Genomic DNA, 21,704 nt, shown 5'->3' on the forward strand with positions numbered 1-21,704 from the left:
ACACTGCTACATGCCAAGCAAAGGACTCTGACAACAACTCTTTAAGAGTCTAAAGAACTACTGCTTGTAATTATGTAGATAGTGAGTCAGTGAGTCAGAGGTTGTGCAGGAATACTGATTTATGGCAGTCTCACTCCACATGAGAACCAGTTTGCTTGCCCTCAAGTATTTTTGGAGTTTGGCTTGAATTTTTGTGATGTGGACAGTGGTGTACTGGAGAGCAGTGTAAACTCCCCTGCTGCAGTCTCACTGAAGATGGGATCTGATATTGCATTGCACCCACTGGCAGGAATATTAAAGCAAGGCTATCAGGACTGTCTCAAATAAGAGGCAGCACATAGCCAACAGGGAGCTGATGTACCTCAGACACAAAAAAGGTACCATTCTCATGGCTTGGATATGGTCAACTGTGTGGTGACAGATTTAACATGAGCTAAAGTAAGATATTGTTGCCCCTGTTTACTGTCCAGTGTGCAGCATTTCAGATCATACTGTTCATAAGAACTTAACTGAAATACAGAGAATGTGTATCTTTACACCTGCCAACTCTAATGTGCAGGCAGTAATTTCTATCAGAAAAGATGGTCAGTCTTCTTGGAGAAGAGCAGCCTCCCAGGTGCATAACCATTGCACTACCTGAAAACGACACTTATCCCACATATTTAAAGCATTTGGGAGAATTTTATGCCACTCTTTGGCATATAAATCCATGCCCTTAGTGACTAATAGATAGAGAAAGGAAGACATTATAATCATAACATTTTGAAAAAGAAAACATTCATCACAGGGCTTCTTTCAAAAAGCACATATACATACATTTAAGCTTTTTTAAAAATGATGTGGTTTTTATATAGGTGAAGTTGATACAAAGTTGAAATAGTGCAATTTTAAAACAAAAGTTAGTGCAGGAGTCAAACTACAACAGCGACAAAACCCAAAATGTAAGTTTATTTTTTGTTGCTGTGGAAATACATTTCTGTCTGGGTTCAAAGAAAAGTATGCACTCTGTTTTCAAAAGCACTAAAGTGCACTGAAGCGCTTTTGAAAGGTATACATCCACCAGTTACCTCTCAGTGAGATTATGAGTTTCTTTTGGAATTGAAACTAGAATGCTTTTGAAAATAATCTTAGTGTGGGACCTGGTTTTGCTGTACGGTGACAATATCTAAAAAGCTGCTATCTGTCAAAGAAATACTATCAAGTAAAAAAGTGCATTTCCTTTGTCAATGTTACAAGTAACAGCAGGGAAGGTAATTGGAGAAATATTTTGTTCTCGTGTATTCGTAACAGCATTTTGTAACTCATTTATAGAAGTGGATTACATCCCATTGTTCAGTCTTTCAGCTGCAACATGAAAGGCTGATGGCTTTAGAATGGAAAAATACGGATTCTGAAACAATAATATTATCAGGAAACTTAGGAATAACTTCAGTTCGAAGTGAAATAATTTCTAATGCAGTTATGAAAGTCATTGTTTTTATTAATGCAGTCTTTTTAAGTAAAGAAGTTGTATTGGGAAGCCCTTTCCTATTGCCAATAATTTAATGGTGGGATGAAGGAATAACTGATCCTTCTTATAAGAGTAGAAAAAAAATTATAAAGCAAAAACTCCTAAGGTAAACTGGATGTACTGAAAACCATAAACATTTTTTATTTGCACAGAGGCATCACATCAGCTTGAGAAAAACAAACAGAATAAAGGCAGGAATCAGAAATTGCTAGATCTTGATAATGAACTGTAGACAAGAGAGGAAAGATGATAAAGAAAAATGATCAGGTATATCTGTGCACAAAGTAATGATTATTTTTCTGTGCCTGAGGTTTTAGCTTTCTTTTCTCTTTCCAAAGATCACTAAGAGAAGGGCAGTAGGGGGGATAGGATGTGTGTTCCTGTGTCTGTTTCTTTTCACACACAGGTGCACACACACACACACACTCAAAATCTTTCCACTGACTTTTAATTTTAGTAACTCATTTAACCCAACTGGAAGAGAATCTACAACTTCTTGCTTTTAACATTATAAATATTTCAAATGTTATAAAATCTATTGCAAAAATGTACATTCAGTGGTTTTATGAGGCACAGGACCTGCTAATGTATTTTCAGGGAAGCTCGCATGTACTCTGTTCTGTCCACTGTTGAACAACGGTGGAGAATCCAGGGGCTCACGCTTGATTGCTTGAACCAAGCAGGGGTTTTTAAATTCACATGGCATTTTGAACACCTCATTAATCTGCTCTTTCTCCTCCCCTGGGCTGGGGCTGTAGAAGTGGCCATAGCAAGCTGTGTGTGGCAGGTCGGGCATGCTTTCCAAGCACACAGAGGAGTTCTGAGGGCAAAACGGGGCCACCTCCTTGTTACGTGAGCCCTTGCAAGCCCTGTTCAAGTTCAGGTTGTTGGGATGATTTGCTATGATGCACTGCCAATTATGTGGTGCGTAAAGGCAGTGCCTTGGCTTCTGGCAAGGCAAGGCTGGCTCGCAGAGGTCTGGTTCTGTTTTGAGGTGCATTCTATTGGGATAACTGGACACCTGCTTCCTCACCGAGCCGTTCTCATCCAGCCAGGCTTGGCTCTGCGACAGCAGGTAGTTATCGGCAATGTTTTCAGAATCAGAATCATATTCCGTTTTGATAGGCATCTCCAAGGGAATGGCTGTGTCATAGAGAGGTTCTGAGGATATTAATGGTCTCTGCAGTTTCAGATGGTCTGTCGCATAGTTCTCTGTACAGCGCGGTTGGACCCCCGAGTAAGACTGGCCGTTTTCTGCACTCCCCCAATGGGAAGGACAAGTTGATGCCAAATTTAAGAAATTTTGATCTCTACTGTAGAATGATCCAGCTCTCCTGTTTGGACATGTGTTCATTCGCTGGCTTACAGAACAAGAACTTGAGTTTCTTAAAGTCCAGCTACTGTTAGTGGTGCAGTTGTTTTGAATGCCTAAAACTGATGTGTTAGCACCGAGAGGTTCCTCTTGCATAAAACACTCACCATTAGTATGAGGCTCAAACTTCACTTTTACATTATCCTGTTCGTTTTTCACTGCTGCCCAGTTAAGATGCTTCCACTGGCCCAGAGTTTCAATGGCACTGTTATAGGAAAGTCCCTCCAGGTTTCCTTTCAGACTGGCAAAACCACTTAGTATCTTCAGTTGTTCATCTTCTTCCCTTTCAATAACAGCAGAAAAAAAGTCAGTCAATCAGAGGTTTCTAAATGGTTGTTTTCTGGGATACAGAATGGATCAACATGCATTACAAGCCATACATATTCCTCAATATGGGACTCTCACACTCTTGGCCACATAACCTTTGCATTTTCTTGAGAGGACAAAAGAGTTTCCATGCATCTGCATGTAAATGTGTGTGCAGAGCTAACTTTCTGAGGCATTGCTTCATTTGAATTCCATCATGCATTTGCTGTTCCATTTCAGTCACACATTTCATAAAGACATCAAATATTGTAGAACAGTACAATAATTACCTTACACTTCATTCTTCCCTTAAAATATATATAAATAATATTTGTGTGTAGAAAATTCTAGACATAAAATACAAGTAGTGTCTTAAATGAGATATATTTTAATAAGGAGTTATTTGGACACATAAGAGCTTTCTGATCAAAGTGGTTTGAGGGAGAACCATGGGGGTTTTATATTTTAAGAATACAGAGCTAGCTTAGAGGAATAAAATGCCTGAATTAGATGACCAAATAGTCACAGATGTTCATATTGTGTCTAGGTTTGTTTTATATGTCTAACTTAATTTATGTTGCCTTTTGTTTTCTATGATGGCCAGTGAATTAATTTTCCATGACCTCCAGCTGAAGTACTCAACATTAAAGAAGAACACTGGCACAGAATGTTGCCTGAGCACTTCCATGCGCGAAGCAGCTGCTTTCAGATCTGGGGTTCAAGTCCTGAGATTCAGGTCTTGAATCCACTAATGTGCTGATTCCCAACCAGGCAGGGTCAGTGCTACGAAACCATCTCATCCCTCTCCGAACAAGAAGCAGATATCTCAATAGGAAAATGCGTGTGAAAATCTGCAGAGCTACTAAGGAGTTTAAAAGGCTTTTCCTTAGCTCACAATAATTTCTTTTCCTTGGGTATCGAATCAATGTGCAAGTAAAGGATTTTCCAGTAGAGGGAGTCCGTGTCGTTACAAAGAGAGAACGTCCCACTGAGATAAATGTATACCACAAAAGCAGAGTATTTTCTCTCTCTCTTTTTTTTTCTTAATGAGATATTAAATATTTTCAGTCCTTTGCTAAATATTCTTCTTTTTATTATTGACAGCATTGAGATGCAAATAGTCTGATACAAGTTTGCTGCAGAACACACTTCTCAGAAAATTATCAAATTGGGAAGCAAAGGACTGAACAAAATGTAATAGTAAAAAAAAGTTAAACCCCCAAATGAACAATTTTACAGTGAAGTAGCATCCAGTGAAAATTCTTAAAAAGAATGTATGTTTCCAGGAAAACAGCATACATTTTAACAACAACAACAACAAAAAGTAGTAGCAAAGACAAAGTCTGTTGCAGACTAAGACAGAACTGAATATGATCACCAAGGACAATTCTTGTAATTCTTCGTCTGCAGGAACTATCAAGCACAAAGGAAGGATTTTTTCACTCAGAAGGCAAAAATGCAACTAAATAAACGTGCTTAATTATACAAAAAGAAAAAAAAAACAGTTTGGAAATAGAAAAACTAATAAAAGAAACAGCCTTTTTAAATCTGCATCTTAATAGAAGTCCATTCCCTCACATAGAAAGATGATGTTTGTGCCATCTCAGTAAAGGTAAAAAGTTCTGGGATCCTCAGGTGGGAGTTCACCTGCTATTCCTGTGGATCTTGGGAGATAAGCTGTTTGCAAGGACTATCTGCTCTAGAAGTGCTAAGACTTTTTTCATTTAATTCTTCCACCTGCAAGGCATTCTCAAGGAAAAAATCTGGGATAACAGCCACATTTTTAACACTGGGCCGGATGGTGGCTATGTAAAACTCCTGGCCCCTGCTCAGTGAGTCCACTCTCTCATCTCTTCCCTCAGACCTGGCTGAAGAGACATTTCAACAAGACCCACAGGAACTGGAACAGACAGTCCCATAGGGGAAGGATGTTTGGGAGGAAAGGGTAAAACTCATCCAAGAAGTCCTCTCTGAATGCAAATCTGTGAGATTAGTTTACACTCTGTGACTGAGCCTACAGGCAACTAGATGTATCTATCTACAAACATATAATGAATATGAGTACCCTTTAGATTATGTTACAAACACAACTAAAAACATGAGCTCAACTATCATATATAGGAAAAGAAAAAAACACAGTCAGATGTTGATAAGCAGAAACAATAGGACAGTAGATTTTCAGCTGCAAAATAAAACAAAACCCAAAATATATTTTTTGTGCAAGAAAGTAAAATATTAATAATCAAGTATTTCTGTCTTAGTGTATATGTACACTCAACTTCAGAAGAAGAAAAGACTGAAGACAGAAAATAAAAGTTGTTTAGGATTATAACAGCCATTTCCTATGTCCCAAGACAGAAATGGATTTCCATAGCATAAGTAAACTAAATTTTTCTCATTGAACTCTTCTCTTAGGATACTACAGCCCTTTTAAAGATTTCATACAGAAAGAATACATTCATTTTTCTAAATTTTTTTCTTCTTTGTACTGGAAAATATACTTACTTTAACATTTGCTTTTGGGCAAGGACATATTCTGAGCAACCACTTCGATAGAGAAGTTGAGTGTTAGCTTGAACCCAGACCCAGTGATCTTCATTTGTTTGTACTTTGACTAGAGAAATGCCATTTTCTCCATTATTCTTTGCTATATAATTTAAAAGAAAATAGATTTTAATACAAGCATGATTAAGTATTTTTTCTTACCTAAACTGTGAATGTTCAAACGTTTCTTTGTTGCCCTGGAAGCATCAGCATAGGAAAGTACAAGCTAAAATATGTCACAAAATGAAGCAAATTACATTTTAAAACTAAAATTTGAAAAGCCTAGTAAGGAACTTAAACTGCAATCAAGGATTTTTCAGTATTACTCATTCCTTATAATTTTTTCCTCTCAGTAGTAGTAGTACTAAACCAAAAAGAAAATATTCATGAAAAATGGAGTTATAAGAGAGGAATGATTTTAAAGATATTAAAGATTTCCAGCAGATATGACAGAAGGATGAGTACTTCCACTCAAGAAGTTTCCCAGTGGGGTGAACTTACCATCAAAATTTTATCCATTGTAAAATCTGACATAGAGCATAGACTCTCATAATTTTTCCATAGCCATGCACTGGAAAAGCATGAGTCAATGCTGTGGGCACATCATGAGTTTTAAAGACAATGCATTCTAATTTTCCTCTGTTTTCTAATCTTTGGGGAAAACTAACATTTGTAACATATCATTCAGTTTTCCTCAAAGAGGGATAGATACTGTTATTAACTATTAGGACTTTCACATAATCTTATTAAATTCAGTGCTGCCACTTTTAGGCAAGCATACATTGAGTATTCTTTTACTATTATTTATTTACTATTTACCTTTTACCATGCTTGCTTATTTCTCTGTAAATTTTCTGCCCACTCTGAAATCACAGACTGATTCAGTATTATCTTTTGAGGTGGACAACATTTTTGCATTTTTTTTAAAGAAGAGGTGTTAGAGAGAAGAAAAAGAGAGCATTGGGACCGAAACCTGAAAAACCTAGCAGGAGAAAATAAAAGACAATGTTCTTTTTCCATAAACTGTATATAATCTAGAAGTACTTAGCAGTACCTTTGATTTGGTTTTCAGCAATCTGTAATGCATTAGTGAAGGTGGCACCTTCATGGTGGCTGTTTCTTCCATATAATTCTGTTGTTTCACACAGTCCTGAATTGCCTTTCGAACTGGAGCTGCAGAGGGCAGAAAATATGGAAAATTCCTTGTCAGTGAATGACAATACAGTAGAATCACAGACCTTAAGAGATATGATCTTCAAGCTGGCAGCCATTAGCAAAGGCTTATGGTTTAATTATGTGGTAACTAACACTAAATAATTATCTTTTTCCCGCATCATTTGGTTGCTCAAATTAGTGTATGACTGGAGTTCTGTATTCAATTAAGAGGAATAGTTATGTTTAGGAATATTCCTCTCATGACTTACTATATCTGGAAAAATTAATTTCATCTGGAATTGAGACAAATGCTACGTGTATTCTGCTCTTCCTCTTCAAGTTACATTTGAGGTATGTCCAGCACAGTGATCAGCAATGCATTTAAGAGTCAGCATGACTTCAATTTGCAATAATCACCATATGATTTGAATGTATTTATTCCAATCTTTAGTTGAAAATGCTTGAATCAGGGCTTGAAAATGGTGCAATGTCTGTAACACTGCATTACAAATGCTTCCCTTTGTTAAACCATCCAAAAAAAAAAAAGATTGTGTAAATTTGCCCACCATCTTTGGCTACCATGCTTCAGGCCTGAACCAAAGAAAACATTGAAGATAAATGGTTGCTTCATTCTTGTCAAATCCTTGGCCACTGTCCAGTCAAATAGTAAAGCACCTCTCTTCTAGGAGCTCAGTGCTGATCATCAGTTAATTTCACGTGGACCACTGGAAAAACTAGCAAGTGGAAATGACTTTCCAGCTCTACCCCAAAAGCCTGCATAGTCCATTATGCCAGACTTCCAGCAATTTAGTTCTTGTCAAAAGGATGTATGTACTAGAATCACATTATACGTCTGGATAGTGAATCCACACATACGCAAGCATAATCTAATTAAAAGCCAAATTATGGTACTGTCAGTCATACTGACGAGCATTTTGCATCACAGCAATAGAGCTCATTACTGTAAGGTTCTATTTAAGCAAATAAGGGAAAATATGATCCTAGCCCCAACCATCTACTAAAACTCTGCCATAGAAGAATAACAAAAATAAGTGCTAGGAAGGAGGTGAGTCTGAACACAATCTGTCCTGATCTTTTGATTGCTACCAAATGATCACCCCCAAGCCATTTAGTGCAATTGTAAACTTACACATCCATAAAACTTCTGTTGAAAGATAAATGCATACACCAAGTACAACTCATTAGACTCTATGTGAACACCCACACACACACATTCAGCTTTATGAATCCTTTTCCTTTGTTCCTTACAAAAATACCCAAGTCGAAATAATTGTGTTAGAAGATACTGAAATTTGAAAACTCTCAGAAAGAATACTTTTTCTTTTCCACTCTTACAGCTAGTAGACTGGCTTACTGCGTTGGTAACTTCTGAAGGTTAGAAAGATATCCTGATGTTCCACTTTTAAAATAAAATTTCATATATTGAAATATAATACTTAACATGCATTATAAATAAAGTATAATAAATTGCATCATCTTGCATTCTATGATGTTATATTATAGTAATTGTATTATATTTATTTTGTATTCAATACTTAAATCCAGATAAATTATTCACTTTTCTTAGAAAGAGTTTTAAAATGGAGAGATATTTAGCATAATTTGTGTTTTTTACATGCTTAATAGCCCATAATCTTCACTAAAATCCAAAAGATTAGTTTGTAAATACTTTGTGTTGGCTGCTGCTGCATCATCAGCTTTGTGTTTTGCTTTCACAAGCAGGCTTTTCATCTTCATCTCTGTCACAGAAGGGAGCAGAAGTGGTACCACTATGCAGAATAAGGACAGCTGAGGTGGCAATACTGTTCCTGATGAGGACTTCTTCCTTTGTCCAAAGAGAAACTTGAGTTTGCCTTGGAACTGCATTGTCTGGTATAAAAAAAAATTTATCTTAAGCATTTAGTGTATAAATATTAAAAATCCTAATACAACCTATCGACCATGTTATTTAACACCAAACCCAGTTTTGAACCAGGGTTTAAAATTAGGATTTTAATTTTCTTCATATAATTTAAACCATGCCATTTCAGAGGCATGGTGGGTGGAGGTACTGTCAACAGTAAAATGAGACTTTCGAGGCTGGTTGAGGTTTTTTTCTCTCCTGTGTACTGAGAAGTTCTGTGTTATGTTCTGTCCACCAAAATGGGCAGTGTACAGTGGTGCAAACAGTTTTTTCCCCTACACCCCACTGAAGCTGGAACCATTATTTTTCCATGCTTTGTTCTCTCCAGCAAGATGGTTTCTTAGTTTCTTTCCCCTTGCTCTGCGCTTTCTCTGGGAAGTATATGGAATGGCAAAACCCAAGGACTGTGCTGACAGATGCCAAGGGAAAAATAGGCCCAAGATAGGTGGATATAGAGTGCATAGCTTGGAAGGAATCATCCATCCCTGCCTCAAATGTCTGTATAGTCAGAAGGCAGGGATCAAGTTAATAGCAAGCTGCTGCCTCTTAGAGAAAAAATTAACTACCAAAAAATGCCCAGAGAAAAATCAGCCCATTTGAGTTAGGCATTTTCCAGAGCTATGAGATGAAAGCAGGGATGCAGAAATGACGGCTGTTTAGACCCCTAGCCTTCCAGCAAATGAACATCTGAGGCAGAACTTGCAGTTCCCTGTCTAATGCTAATCCTCTCATTTTCTTTGCACATGCTGGAGTTTCCCCTAAGTAGAAACAGCCTTGGTCTTTACTAAGCAAGTGGAGAGGAAGTGATTTCTAGAAATGAGCCGTTCCTAGTACAGAGCATGAAAGAGATTTTCTAATTCTGGGTTTTATTATTAAAGGATTCTTTACAAAAGGGGAAAATAGATCATTATTATTCCTGATCCTTAAAGCAAATACTTTGTGCTTAAATGTTAATTGTTGACATTCAGACTTGCCACACTTGTGCTACACCCAGTACAAATTGAGGACAGATATTGTCCAGAAGAGCTTAAAACATAAAAATTTCCAAATTCTTTCCATTTCTAATATTACTACCTTCTTTTCTGCCATCACTCTTCACACGTATTAATAATTATCTTTAGGTGTTTCTTGTAAGTGCACAGCAAAAGAAAAGCATATAATGTCCCTGGATCTTCACAATATTTATGTTGAAGAATTTTTCATATGAAGTAATTAAAATCTATTATGTCATGACTACAGTCATCTAAGGGAAATTGTACTTACAAGGAATCCAGAAGTACTGTCCAACAAGCAGCGAACTCGACAGATGAAACAGCGAGTTAAAAAGGAAGAATAATCTGTTGTCATGCTCTCATTCTCTTGGGCTTTAAACAATTTACTGAGAATATATTCTTCTCCTAGGAACAACAGTGGAGGCAACATATATCAGATCACACTAAGAAATAATGAATATGTTCTGTAGCCAATTGAGGAAGCTGTTATGGAAATTGCTTAAAATCTCTTTATGGATGGGCGAATATTCAGTTGTGTCATGTATAGATACATCTGCACATGCTCTACCAAAAGAAAAATAAAACCTCTGCAGTGGGATTTGGGTGAGTTTCTTCAGAAATTTGGACTTTATTTCCTGAGTTTTTGTGATATTTAATGATGCAAAACAGGGTAACAGATGTTGCTGGTTTTGAGATCAGAGATCACAGAAAATGTATTAGACAAGAGAACAAAATAAGGAAAAATGCTAAAGCAAGAAAAAAACCAAAAAAGAAAGGACAGTAGATGATTAGCTAATGTTCAGCTTTTGTGCCTCCTTGATTTTTTTGGACTACAAGTGCACAGCTTTTGAAATATTTCTCAAACAACACAAGTATTTATACAAAAGGATGAACTCAAGAACTGAAATTTTCCACAATATACATTAGAACAAAAATTCCAAATATTTGTAAATTTTATTGTTTGAAATATTAGTGCACATTGTTTAGTTTGTTTTCTGCATACTTCCTACAAAATCTTGCAAAGTTCCTCAAATGTCTCTAAGACTCTTATAAAACAGAGAAACTGTTCCACAGAATATGCAAAAAATTCTACCAAAATCTCATGACTGTGTTCCTGAGGGCTTCATAAAGGTTACTGAAGGGTTTTTCACAGGTTTCTCCCCACTCATCTGGTGACGATACTTCCCAATTTATTTCCTCAATTACTTCCTCACCTTCTGGTGAAGTGCATCCGTTTTGCTGGGATCAATAACTCTTTATAAGGTTAACAATTTCAACCTGATTTTAAGTTCTGTAGTTGTGACTTCAGCTTTACACCTCATGCAAGAGAAACCTTCAGCACAGGCAATCCAACACCATCCTAGGGAAATACATCCTAGGGAAATACAGCATTGCTAAACCTACTTGCTTTTCAGAAGACTCCTGTCTACATGATTTTGCATGGGAAAACAAATGGCAGAAAGTGATGCTGCCACCGTGGCTCTGTACAGACACCTTTTGCATCAATGAGAGGACTATCCAGGTCCTGATCTGCTGCTACCAAAGGCTGGTGGTTTGAACAACTGATGCTGCTCATTCTGCATGTGTAAGAAAATGTGTAGGCACATTAGTCAGAGAAAAAATGAAGGAAATGACTTTGTAGCACCAGTGGCACACTCTACCTAATAAATGCCCAGAATCAGGAAGAAATGTCATCTCTGAGACAGTAACATAAATAAATGGCCACTATACATCTTTCCAGAAGAATCTGACTTAACATGGTACTGTCATGGGTGTAGGTGGAATGCAACTCTACCTCTGTGAAGTGGTGCCTATGTTTCCAATCAACATACACAATCCCACCTGTTTCTGACTGTAGCTGCTGTCCAGACAACATCTGGGGAGGATTCATGGCCCAGTGCAGTTGTCTACAGAAATCCTGGCGATCATCCACGTGAATGTAATCATATATGTTTTGATGCATTACATCAGTCTGAAAAAATTACAACAAGGAATGTTTCATTAGTAACTGTAGGGGGGAAATCACTTATCTTTAGATTGATACTTTGCTTAAAATATTGGTAGGTGCAGGACACCTTCAGATCAGATTGGTTGAGGAAAGTTGTTTCAAAGGCTCCTACTTTTCAACATTTGCTTTTCCCCTTCACATCCTAAGATGATTTTTCTATTCTTAACTCTTTTGTACATATGCAAATGTGGGGACTAAAAACATCCAACTGGCAGCTGATGACTAATGGCACCCCTCAGGGATTTACGCTGGGACAAACCCTGTTTAATTTCTTGGGTAAGGAATCTTGGGATAGAATGCATGCTCAGCAGGTTTGCAGAGGGTACCAGCTGGGGAGGGCAAGACAGCTCCTTGGTGGGCTGTAAAAACAAGTTCACAGGAATGTCAGGAAGTTAAGCAAAGGCAAATTTCTCTCCTAATTTTGGGTACCCCACAAAAATAGAGATTAACATATCCAAATGAGAGCAGGAGGGTGCTACCAAGACACTTGAGAGAGCTGGAACACATCCAGGAGAGAAGAACAGGTTTTGTTCAGCCTTCAGAAGAGAAAACCTCAGGAAGAAAGAAGCTGTCTGCATCAACCAAATGAGCAGGGGAAGAGAAGACAAAGCCTGACACTTCTCAGAACAAAATGAGAGGGCAGGAAGCAACAGACACAAGTGGCAACATGGGAAACTGGGGCTTAATAAGTGAAAAAGAATTACAGTTGTGGTGGCTAAACACTGGAACACATCTTCGACAGGGGTCATAGAAACTCAAAGCTTGATGAGGTAAGTCCTGGATCAACCTACTCTGGCTCGATGTGCTTTGAGCAGGACGTTGGACTAAACCTCCAGAGGTCCTTTCCAACTATATGGTTCTATTATTCATATTTATCACATGTATTACATAAATGTATATAAATGTATTTAAATGCATTTATTACTAAAATCAGCCTAGAAAAGTGACATCTTATACTGAGATTGAAAAGACACTTCTAGCTAAATCTTAGTTTTATAATGGATCATGTTTCTGCCAACAAAAACTTTACAAAAGGAAATTACCAGAAATAAATCTTCACCCATCAGATTCACCCAAAAAAATTCTTCTGAAATGGCATAGTAAAATAAACTTATTTCAGTAATAGTGTATGTCTAATCAGCTATAGAAGGATAAGGTGGGTAAGGTGGATAAGGTAGCAACATACAGTGCTGCATTTAAAAAAAAGTTAGCAGAAGTAGTGACAAGAAGGTCAATACAATGACAGTGACTAGGTATTCTAAATATTTCTCAGTATATTTACCTGATGAAACCCTAGGTAGTCCACAATTGTTGATGACGCATAGAATATCATTCCATCTGCACTCACCACCAAGGCAAAACCATTCAGAGACTGAAAAAGGAATATAAAGCAGTTTAAAAGGTAATCAGAAGATAAAGAATAAAATGGGTATAAATGTAATAATTTTAAGAATATTGTAGATATGAAAAAACTCACTGTGCCAAATGTTGGTCACCAAATTTTTGCAGAAAGACCTCTTTTTCCTACCATGAAATATGAATAACAACCTGGAACAACCTGCTTTCTTTCCTTTTTTAAAAAAGTTAACATAGCTAATTAGAGTGTAACTACCATATTACATTACTAGTTTATTGTCTGCTTAATTATCTGCATAATTATATTTGCTCATTAATTCATAGAATTAAAAGTTTAAAAGCAAGTGTCAGCTTCTTTTTCCTTTTAATTTCTAATTATTGCTTTATTATTAGCAATTTTAATTGCTAATTATTATTATTCCTAATAATAATTGCTTTGAATGTATTATAATTAATAGATATAATATAATGATGTAATAATATCAAATGAGAAAATTAAATACATGTGCTGTTGTAGCTATGACTTTAAAACTGGATCTGTATTTTATTGTATGGCTATTTTCTTAAGCTTCTATAAAAATACATACATAGCATAATTGCTTAAATGCAATAAATATAAAAAGTGGGCAATAAATACTTCATTGATATAAAACAATATTTAATTTAGAAAAGAGCTAAAAGAATTCTTATACACTTGGTGATGCAAGGAAAGCAACCAGAGAAATCCAAAAATAAAAGTGAGGATTAAATTAAATACATGATGTACACATTAAGATCATGCTGCATGCAGACTGACTAATTTTGCCTCTCTTCCCTTGGTAAAGCTTTGGTAACATATCTTTACTCCAGCAGGCTTGCATTCCAAGGTAGTTTAGATCCATTCATGTTATGCTTTTGAGGTCTTTGAGATTACAGTTCAAATAGCTGTTGCTGAAATAATGCTATATTATTGTTATCCTTGCTTCACCTTACTCTCCATTTACTGATGTGCCTATTAATCCTGAGTTAATCCTGAAGCACAGCGAGGACAGATTTTCAATTGCTCAGTAACCAGATACACTGACACATTTTTGTGAGCTGGGTTCTCTTTTTGGTTCCTAAATAAGGACCAGATTTCCAAGACTGCTTGAAGGCTGTTCCCACTGTGACAATGGTGGGCAGAATTTCAAGAGTTCAGTGCACAATAGACTGACCTCCTCAGGAGGTTTGGCCCCCATCATAAATGTGGAGCACCTTTGGAAACGTGGCCCCATGGGGCCACACTTGGCCAGGGGCTCTGTGCCTTGAGGAGCCTGTGAAACAGTGACTTGAGAAAAGTAGTGGAGAGCCTGCAATGGCTGAGGCAGCAAGTGAATCAATCAAGTCAACACTAACCCTAAGTCAATGCAAAGAATAGTCAATGGCAAATCCTGTTTTGCTCCAGGTCAGATCCATAGGTATGGATCCTTTGCAGAATAAGCGTGATCTCTGCCTGGTTCGGCTTGTGTTGAATACTAGTTATCCTTGTCAACTCTTCAAGCACAAGGACTTGCTCAACTGGTGCTATTTCCCTCTCTAAATAATGCCCAAATTTGTTCCAGGACCTCACCAAACAGAAGATGGTGTGTCAAGACTTCTGCTTCTTCACATCTGTGTCTTTCACTGCACTGAGAGGAACCTCCATAGATGGTATCTGTCGTATACATTTCCAATGTCAAATGGAGACAAGAAAGCGTTTTTGGCATCTAGTCTCTTTGGACTCATCGTTGCAGCGATGAAACCATCAGTGATGTGATGTTAGGAATTTTATTGCATTTTGAACATCTGGCAGGCCTTTTAATTTGGATAGACGAAAGTTTTCCATAAAGATAACTGTAGGACACTTAAGGGAGCTCCTTTTTTGCTGTGGCTCTTACCATGCATACTCTGAAAGACCTCGAGTCCTGCCTATGAAACTAGACCAGGTAGAAGTTAAGAACATTTAAAAATGAAAGAAATATACTTAATTTGAAAAAAGTTCTTAGCTATGCAAACAAATGCACTGAACTCTGTTTGGAAAAGCTTAAACAATGACCACAAGATCTGAATATTATCAAAGAATCTTACGTGCTAACATGCTGAACATCCTTAAAATGTACCCTCCATTGTCCTGCAGGCAAGCTGGAGTTTTTCAGCCCCTGTGGGAACATGTGTCTTTGCCAAGGATTGCTTATATGAATCAAGAAATGAATTCCTCTATTCAAAAATTAACCTTCTTCAACATATTGGTATATACTCTTTAGACATATACATAAGAGACCAGTCTCTACTTTAAAATGTAAGATTTCATCCCCCACAGTGGAAAGCAGGAAGGTTTTTCTTTACACATTTTTCTTTCACAGAGCTAGAGTCAGGCTGAAATAGGTGCAGCAGTTTTTAAAAACTGGAAAGGGAAATGGGACCATGTGTATTTCCAAGGGTTCAGATCAGTGCATTGGCAACTACATCAGTGAGGTTGGAGGAGGTATTAAAAAAGAGGTGGGAGGGAGGAAGAGGAAAGAAGAAATGGAAGAAAAGTTCAAGGAGCTATGTGTTTAGGCTAAACCAGAAAAAAGTATGGATTAGAGGCATGTATCTAGATGAAGAGAGTTACAAACTTTCCCTCCTTTGTTTCTGGTTTGTTCTCAAAATGCTGATGTCCTCTCCTGAGTTTAGGTCTCTAAAATAAGCATTGCCAGGTGTTCGTGACCCTAACTGCAAATATCAGATGCTTTGCTCTGCAAGAAGGGAAAGCAAAACCCACTCTGGTGCAAAAACAACTTTTATGCAGCCACATGACTCAACTGAGAATTAAAACAAATTCCATGTCTCTAAAACTCATTTTAGCTGGGAAACCTGCTGCTGCAACCACATTTAGAAAAGACAAGCTGGATATCAAGTAAAACTTTATACCAGTGAGTCTCATCTGTGCCTGCAAATTCTCCTGCTTTCTCAATATTATCCTAAACTGTCTTTCAGTGTGAAAACAGACATCTGTAGCACAGAGGACTCTGAATAGAGTCAGAGTCGGGCAGGGATTTATACTTTTCTTATCTACTTACCACAGGTGGGGATAAGGAGGAGGGTGTTTGCTAGCACATTACCCACCCCCTGAGTGGGTAATGGTGATTGCAAATTAGTAGGGAAATACCTTCTCAAACCTCTCAGATAAACCTCTCATGTACCACATACAACTCCATACTGAAATCCTTTACAGTAACACTGCATAGAGATTTTCCCATTTTTCTGGCCAGAAGCCTAGTGGCTTGTGAGACTGAGTAGGAGAGAGAGACAGCTTCAGTCCACAAGAATGAGTGAGAACTATTCCCAGCTTTTTTGTTCTAAGTTACCAGGTCTCACATTAAACAGGACAGCAAAGTAAATGGCTCCACTTATGATTTTTAAACATTCTCAGTTACTGAAATAAAATTCCCAGCAAAAGCTTTCTCTTGTTCACAATGAACAAGAGGCTGCACTAGTGTGCTGTGTTGGAGCCACAGCAGCCATGTGCCTGGGTGATGGATAACCTGGGGAGACGAGACGGGAAAGAGGACATGGACCAGAACTCACACTGTGCAGTTCTCACTCCCTAATGTAAGCACAGGCTTGCCCCAAGCACTGAGGGGACAGCACAGGGAAGTAAGAGCAGCTCTCCTCATTTCACTTTAATCCTCTCAGTGGAAATAGTGGAAAGCCTAAATGGGGCTCTTGTATTTAGAGGATGAAATAACCAAATTCCACAACTCACTGTTGATGGTATTTGTTTTGTGTACAAGTGTGTTTCAATCAGTGAAGTCCACTTGCATCCTAAATTTTTTTGCAATATTGCATATTCATACAATGCACGCAAAGAAACAAACACACACAGAGAAGTATTAGTATGGACCTTAAAACTTTTACAACAAAAAACAACTAACTTCAAATCTGCAAAAAATACATGGTTTTCAACTGCCATTTGGTAAACCATATGGATTCAATGACAGATGGAATTTCTAATCCAGGATAATAGCTGAAACATGTGAGACAAACTTAAGTATGTATTGTGAACATTTGTTTGTTTGTATTTGGCTTTTTAAAAACACTTACATGAGTTTTCTACATTGTACTTTAAAAATGAAATCATGTGGGACATTTTTCCCAAATGAAAAAGAAAAAAAGAGCTTGGCACCAGATAGAGGCCTGTGTTCTTTTGAAAAAACATGTACATCCAATTATGTACTCACGAAAAACTGCACCTGCTACTGAAACAAAAAAACAATTAATCTGTCAGTTCAAAGAAAGTACGATATTATTCTGGTGCCCACAGTAGCTGTAAGATGAAAGTTATCAGTTCCTTCCATTAAGAAGTTTTTGAAACTTTATTAGTCAAGAGATTCTCTTTGGAAATGAAGGCAAATATTTTGAGGAAGATAGGACTTCCTTTGGCAAGATCCTTTATATATCCTGATTTTTTTCCTGGTCTCATAGCAGAAAATCAGCCAGAAAGTACTTCAAAGATATTTTGGTCAAGGTCATGGCATAGTAAAAATAAGGAGGAGGGAAAAAAAAAAGAGGGAGAGAACAAGTTCCAATGCACATTTCTCTTATTACTCCTCCTTGAAATAAAGGAAAATTCACTAGCATTAGGTCTCCAGAGACCATGTTACTATGGCTACTAAAGTACAACAGTCAAGGCCTGCAGCCATGCCTTGCTTTGAACAGATTTTCAAGTCACGCAACTTGGGTACTAAATTTCCAGGGTCAGTTGGCTCACAGTTTATCTGGAACAGTTTCATTTAATAGTGGATCACTGAGTTTTTGCATCCTATGTGGGATGGGGCCATTTTCTGGTGATCTAAATAAGTAGCTATTTAAAAACTCTGGAAATGATATACTCGTTCTTGTCTTATGAATATTGGGAGGAAAATGCAGACAGTTAATTGTGTCTTCTGTCTTTAACTGCATTGTTGAGTGAATCAGTATTTCTTTCCACTGGTGTTTTTAGGACTCATAATTGCCCTTCTCAAAAATCCCTCTGAATCCCTGAGGTTCTCATTAGATAAAAAAAAAAAACCAAAAACCAAAAAACCAAAACTCAAAAACCAACCAACCAAAAAAAAGATCAACAAAAAACCAAACAAACAAAACAAAAACTCAAAACAAAACAAAGACAAAAGAAACAAACAAACAAACAAAAAGTTTAATTCTTACAGAAGCCTGAAATAAAACCAACATAAAAGACTATTCAGAAATGCCATATCTGGTGACATCAGAATATAATCTTTGCTCAACAAGTACAGTGTCTCTTAGCCCTCTGGACTCATGTATTTCTGTGGTATCTACAAAGCAACTTCAAAAGGAATATTTCTGTGAGTAAGCACTATTTCGTGCAAAGGAGAGTGGCAGAATTGTTTTAGCATTCAGTTTTGATCAAGGGTTTGCGTGTACGGATTAAATTTCAGGCAAAAGAAATGAAACAGAAGACAAATTTCCATCATTTGAGCCAGGGAAGGAAACATTAGCTGAAGTTTACAGATGTGGAGTTATATAGGAAGCCTTTTGGAGGGAAAGTGCTCAATCTGATAAACTGGTTTTCACAGACAGCACAAATATTTATTTGCAAATACAAAGAAATACGTACATACGACCATTAGGCCCCTTTCACTCCTCCTGTCATCCCCCATAAAAAGAAGTTCACGTTCCTGCCTGTGTCCTTTACCCAGGATATCACTTCAGGCTTCTTTCAGTATGGAAATTCAGCATCTAGTGCTGCACTACCAAGATCAACATTTTCAAAGATCATTCACAATGCCAGACAGATTTGAGCCCTGGCCCTCCCATTTACTGTCAGAGGGAACAGCTGTGCCATCTGAAAGGCACAAATGATTGTGAATCATTCAGCTGGTGAAATTTCTCATTATTCCATTTTTCAATATCCCATCACTTCCACGAAGGAATTAGGGAAACCTTGGAGATACTTGTTTATATACAAGTCTAACAAGTCTAACAAGGGAGCTGGAACACTGTGGCTCGTCAAGAGGCAGCAGACAAAACTGGCCTCCTGGAAATCAGCTAGGAAAATGTAAGTCATTGGGCTCCGGTAATTGTGAGCTATAAACTTTCAAGAAAACATAGTAGTTCCCTGGAGGGTGAGATTGCAATGTGTGCACACATGTAAACACATTTTAAACCATGGTGATGTTTTTTATATGCTTGATATGTAACAAGCATTGGACACAACCAAGAACAACTTTGCCTTTGAAGTTGTTTTGAATGCATGATGCAAAATTGTAAATGCAGTTTTTCTTCCATTATACATTCCTTCCAAGCTCAGCTTTTGTAACAAAGCCTGCTTAGTCTGTGTCAGTCCTTGGGATAGGGCCTCTCTTCATTGCTGTATCCATGATCTGCAGGCCCCTGATGAGCCTGGTGCCTCAAAACCAACTACTCTGCCCAAAATGGGACTGAGAAACAAGGGCTAAAGCATCAGTGGACTTTTTATGTATAGAAAGTTGAGGTGGTGCATGTTAGAAAGAGATGCATTCCAAATGAATCACATTTTTTCCACAAGTACTAAGAACTAGAAAAGAGGATACAGACCACGCTTCCAGAGAGGAGCAGTACTGATGACTAATAGCTTAAAGACAGGTTAGGGAAGATTTTGTTGCTGCAAAAGTGGATTTGTGGGTAACACCAAACACCTCAGTACAAATTTGTTATAAGGCATACTTGTTTAGAATAAAATATCATCACCAAAAATGTCTTCTGTTGATGGCAAGGCTTGCTGGATTTTTTTATGTCTAATTGTAAAAATTTCATTATTCTTTTCTTTGCCTTACCATTTAGGATTACATATGGAAAGCAAGAATTCAAATGCTACCTGAGGTTAATCGACAGTATACAAGTACTGGAGACTACTTAAAATAATATCAAGAAGAATATTCAAATAATAAATTCTAAAATTATTGGGGGACAGCACATTTTATTTATCAATACATAGATATAGGTATGATGTTTGCTAGTAAGTAACTTGGATGAGTAACATGACATTTACCTTAGCAAATATCATGAAAGGATATTAAATTACAACATAATCATATATTTTCCTTTAGCCTCCTCATTAATCATGATGTCAAATTTAAAACTGTGCTCTACTAGTAATGGAGCCCTCCTGTCAATGCTCTTTCACAAATACTATGTCCTGGACTACACTTGGAAATAGAACCCATCTTTATATTGATTTATGCAGTTTCTCATTTCACTTCCTCAAAAGCAGATGTTGTATTCACAGATGGAAGCAAAGCTGGGGCAATATCATATCTTCAGTGCAAGTTCAGCTCTTCGTCCTTTCTGAATTCTGCAGCTGCTCTGAGCTTTTCAGTCTTCTCTTCAACAATTTCAATATAAAAAATGCAAGCCTGATTAATTCCATTTGAGAAGACTCAGAATGAAGCAATAATTGCTCACTACTCTGCACTTGTAATAACAAATTTAGTTAGGTAGACTTCGCAGTAACAAATGTAGTAAGATTAGGCATTATCTTTCACAGAAATAAGTTACTGAAAAGAGTCTCAAGTAATATTTATCCAACATGTTGGACAATTAGACATATGTAACTACCAAATGTCTGGATTATTTTTTCGGTGTTATTTACATGTGAGTGCATCAAGTCCTGAAGAGAGGAAGCCGTCATAATATTCCATCCACAGCTGACTTTTATTTGTACTTGCAAACTGTTAATGAGGATGAATGGCAGACATCTCTCTCTGTAAGGAATCAAAACCTAAAAGAGACAATGTTGCAGCCTATATACTGCAAACAGAATGTTATGTCCTAATTTCAGAGCACTGTTTTTCTGTGTATTTAGTACTGTATATCCCATTTTCTAACGTGAAATATTTCAGGGGGTGGGGAGAAGAGCAAAACAATCTGTACTTCACATTCTGCTCCATAATATATGCTTAACCACCCTTTTTAAATGCCATTTCAGGTTCGTAGAATTTTCAGGGAGTGTGGCATTCCTGAAATTGGCTTTGGGAACTATTTTACTCTGAGGGTTATCATCTTATGCATGTTTTGTATCCTGTAAGAATCCTGTATCAAACACACCCTGTCCCACTCTGACAGCAAGGGTGAATCCTGCTATAAAGGCATTACACTGACCCAGAGAGGCAGGCAATATTTTCTCTAATCTAGATACCAAGTGGATGACAGTGAATCATCTGGAGAGGGGTAAGGATCGAAAGTTAGAGATAACTCCTCTAACCAGCAGCAATGACTGCAGATCTTAAGCTGCATTATAGACTAAATGAATCCTTCCCCAATTCTCTTCTGCAAGCCCCTGCTTTGGTTTGAGCATATAAGTTTTATTAACAAAGGTAGGCAAAAAGTAAAAGTGGAATGTACTCAGTATTTCTAGTAAAATACGTAAGTTTTTCTTTCAAAACCTCCAGAACAAAACCACTGCAAATTTGCAAAAAATTCTCAAGACTGGACACAGTCTAGCTTGGACCTGCTTTCTTGCTCATCACTTCATCTTAGTGAGAAGATAGCAAGGCTGC

General features: G+C 37.3%; 1 protein-coding gene across 1 annotated transcript in view; it reads right to left on the bottom strand.

Moving 5' to 3' along the window:
• Positions 1-927: 927 nt before the first annotated feature.
• The window catches only part of AHRR (aryl hydrocarbon receptor repressor), an 84,258-nt gene continuing 63,481 nt past the window's right edge, over positions 928-21,704 (bottom strand). Inside the window, exons 5-11 of the mRNA XM_085052345.1 lie at positions 13,094-13,183; positions 11,646-11,775; positions 10,075-10,208; positions 8,578-8,777; positions 6,787-6,905; positions 5,694-5,835; positions 928-3,165 (exon numbers count right to left, since the gene is read on the bottom strand). Coding sequence (XP_084908471.1) covers positions 2,046-3,165; positions 5,694-5,835; positions 6,787-6,905; positions 8,578-8,777; positions 10,075-10,208; positions 11,646-11,775; positions 13,094-13,183 — 1,935 coding nt within the window. The 3' untranslated portion in view covers positions 928-2,045. The remainder of the gene's footprint in view (positions 3,166-5,693; positions 5,836-6,786; positions 6,906-8,577; positions 8,778-10,074; positions 10,209-11,645; positions 11,776-13,093; positions 13,184-21,704) is intronic.

Source organism: Lichenostomus cassidix, chromosome 2 (assembly GCF_008360975.1).
Source record: "Lichenostomus cassidix isolate B80296 chromosome 2, HeHo_3.0, whole genome shotgun sequence".
NCBI lineage: Eukaryota > Metazoa > Chordata > Aves > Passeriformes > Meliphagidae > Lichenostomus > Lichenostomus cassidix.